Below are 3141 nucleotides of genomic sequence, written 5' to 3'. Positions count from 1 at the left end.
AGCTTTCACAGTTTATAAATCAGCCCGATTCTTACATGCTCTGTCAAGCAGTAAGTTATGTTTGACCGTGCACTAGTTTTATTTAATAGCTCTCTTCACCATAAATTCTATACCAGGAAGCATTTTAGACTCAGCAACACTATTATATGTAGGGCATTTTTCGTGAGTGGCAGTCTCCGTCTTGCAGCATCTCTGTCCAGTGGGGAAAAGTATCCAACTAAAGGACTCATAGCTTCTGGCTTTTTACTACAGAGGGGTGAGGGGAAGGAAATCACATTTGGGTCTGGGAACTAAGGGATTACTGCCCTGGGAGGGTCGGGAGGTGGGGGAGAAGAAAAGGCCAAACACTGGGGAAGGGGAAAGGAAGAGAAGGAAAGAGAATAAGGAGCAGAAGGTGCACTTACTGTTTGGTTATCTTCATACAGCTTCAAGTCATATCCACTCAGCTCCACACAGAAAATTATTGCTGTAACCCCCTCGAAACAGTGGATCCATTTTTTGCGTTCAGATCTCTGTCCACCCACATCCACCATTTTGAAAGTCAGCTCTTTGAAGGTGAACTTATTTTCTACAATCCCTGTGGTCATGTCCCGCGAACGCAGAATATCTTCAACTGTAGGGATATAGTCCAGTGCTGCAATCCTTTCTAGGTCATTTAAGTAGTATGCAGCATTATCCTCTAGGTGGTACTCATTGGAGCGGCAAAAACACTCCTGCACACCAGGGTCTGCCCAGAGCCGTTTCATGACTCCCAGAAGCTCAGGAGTAATCTCACCTTTGCTCTCAGCTGGGCCTGTCAGGGCAAAAAGCTGCACAGCGTCATAGGCTCTGTCAGGATTGTGAAATTCTATCTTAAGGGTGGCTAGAGCCCGAATGATACGTGTGAGAGAGTCAATTGCATTATAGATAATCAGAGGTTTGTATTCCTTACAGGCCTCCAAGTTAAAGCCACCACTGTGAATGATTTTCATCTGCTTTACAATAGTACTCTTCCCAGAATTGCTAGTACCCAGGAGAAGGAGCTTGATCTCTCTTCGTTGTCGCTGACTTTCAGAGCGCAGGTGGCGGTCAATCCTACGGGACCGCCGCGCTGCCTCTTTCTCCTCAGAGCTTTGCCGACATCCCATGGTATAGCAGGCAGTTACAGAAGGGAAAGGTTGGAGATTGTCTCACTCTGTTTGCGTCTCTGAAAAAGATCTGCGGTGTCTTTCAGTTCTTGTGCCAGGTACACCTTGAACGAAAAAAGAAGTCACTATCCAATACCTGATGGTCTAAGATGCCTGTACGACCTAATTCAGTCCCAGCAGAGGTGCAAACACATGTAGGTATGCAACCACAGAAATAGTCTCTTCAGTAGATCTCATGGCACTCCCCTTTCCAGTGCATAAACAGTGGCACATCCCTGTTAATGAAGAGACACTTCCCTTTGCCACAGTTTGGCTAGATCCATCAAATACTCTTTTCTGTTCTGCATAATTATTTTGCCTCCTTCTGTCCAAAGGTAAGGAGCCGCACTTTCACCTTCTCGGCTCAAGCCCTTGTCTTTTAATTGTATTTTCTGGTTGCTGTGGTGATGCTGCTAGATAAAGCTGAAGCTCTTTTCAATGGTGCTGAACTTGTTTTTTTTCTCTTCCCCCACTTCTTCAGCTGATCCAGTTCAGCTCTGTAAATCTGCGCTTTCCACCTGCCAAACAACAAGAAAAGAAATGAATGAAATGAGAGATTCTGCTTCCTTGCTGCAAACCACTCACTTTCTCCTCCTCTACTAGACTCCAAACCTTTTATTATCCCAACCAGAAAATACAGATGGAAAAATATGTAAAGAAAAGCAAAAATCTAAAACCCTAGCAAAAACGTAGGGACAGCTGAAGCTTGCAGACCTAAGAAAAATGTGGTTTCTGAACAACAGTAAATCAAATCTCCCTTTCAGCCTTCTGTGTTTTATTATCTAAACCTACATGAAAACAAACAGTGCTGAGCTGTGCCCCAATTTCTCCCTCAGCAAGAGCTTATGGCAGTGCTTTTCCTGCACAGTCCTGTTCTGACTGGTTTTCCTGAAGTAGAAAACAAAACAGACTCACAACTACTTTTCCCATTCTCTCTATTTGTATCAATATCTTGTACTCAGACAGATGTCCTCCTGAGTTTTCTTTCACCTTTCTGTTTGCACCAAACATTTAAATAACTAAATTAGGAAGCAAGAGGAGGTGATTAACTTTGCTTCATGATTTTGTAGACGAGAGAGTTACTGATCTTTGCAGAATACAGTAACAGATCTTTCCCCTTGGAGAACAGTACTGTTAAACATACTGACTGCATCCTGCTTAATCGATAAAGTGATGCACTACTACTACAAAGTTTGTAAGCTTCTTTCCATAGCCATGCTAAGTCTTCTTAAGCCTCCTCTCTTCCATTTTTAATACAGGAAATTCTGAGATGCAGTCAGAGTGAACAGTGACAAGGTGAACATTTTGTACAAAAAGCACAGGAAATGCCCCCCCAAGCATGGGCTGACAACTTTTCACTGACTGTTAGAGCAATTATTCTTTCCCAAATTAGAGGTTAAGCTACTAGTTGGAACTCTGCAGAAGGCAACAGCAGGAAGCAGTTACCTCTCACAGAGGGAAAACACATTACCACTAGCTGATTGGTGATAACTTGCCTCTTTTCTAGGAAGGGTTTCTGCTCCCAACTAAGCTCTGAGAACAGTGGGCAGCAGAATCATAGATGTCATGGTTTCCTCACCGTATGCTGGCCCCAGCCCACTTTGGCACCTATCTTGCCGTCTGTTACTTGTGTCTAGAGGGTCTGCAGTGAGTATTTTTGCAAACTAAACTACATGCTACTGAGATACCCTCAGAGGTAGGCTTAAGAAAAATTTCAGATCCTACTAAGGAAATACAATTTCTGTTACATTTTAATAAGACTAAGTCTCCCAAATTTCATTTTCAAAGTTGCCCTAGAAGTCTTCGGAAGTTTTTCCTGTACGAACTTACTAGCATTTCAATGTAGACGTGACAAAGCATTAAAATACATATCAAAGAAGTTGGTTCCACACTACTAGGAGAGGGACAGAATGACCTAAGCCAGATGTTGAACCTCTAGACTTTCTCTCTTTCTTAAGCATCACAGCAGAAATTT

At 43.0% G+C, this 3141-nt stretch overlaps 1 protein-coding gene across 1 annotated transcript; it reads right to left on the bottom strand.

Moving 5' to 3' along the window:
• Nucleotides 1-404: 404 nt before the first annotated feature.
• On the bottom strand, nucleotides 405-1458 carry GNAZ (guanine nucleotide binding protein (G protein), alpha z polypeptide; the record flags this gene model as incomplete). Its single annotated transcript, XM_009700999.1, has 1 exon — nucleotides 405-1458. A coding segment is annotated over exon 1 (723 nt), but the record flags the coding sequence as incomplete, so codon positions are not given.
• Between the last annotated feature and the right edge of the window lie 1683 nt (nucleotides 1459-3141).

This window comes from Cariama cristata, unplaced genomic scaffold (assembly GCF_000690535.1).
Source record: "Cariama cristata isolate BGI_N322 unplaced genomic scaffold, ASM69053v1 scaffold19185, whole genome shotgun sequence".
Taxonomy (NCBI): domain Eukaryota; kingdom Metazoa; phylum Chordata; class Aves; order Cariamiformes; family Cariamidae; genus Cariama; species Cariama cristata.
The sequence above is the reverse complement of the archived record's forward strand: the minus strand, read 5'-3'. Positions and strand labels throughout refer to the sequence as shown.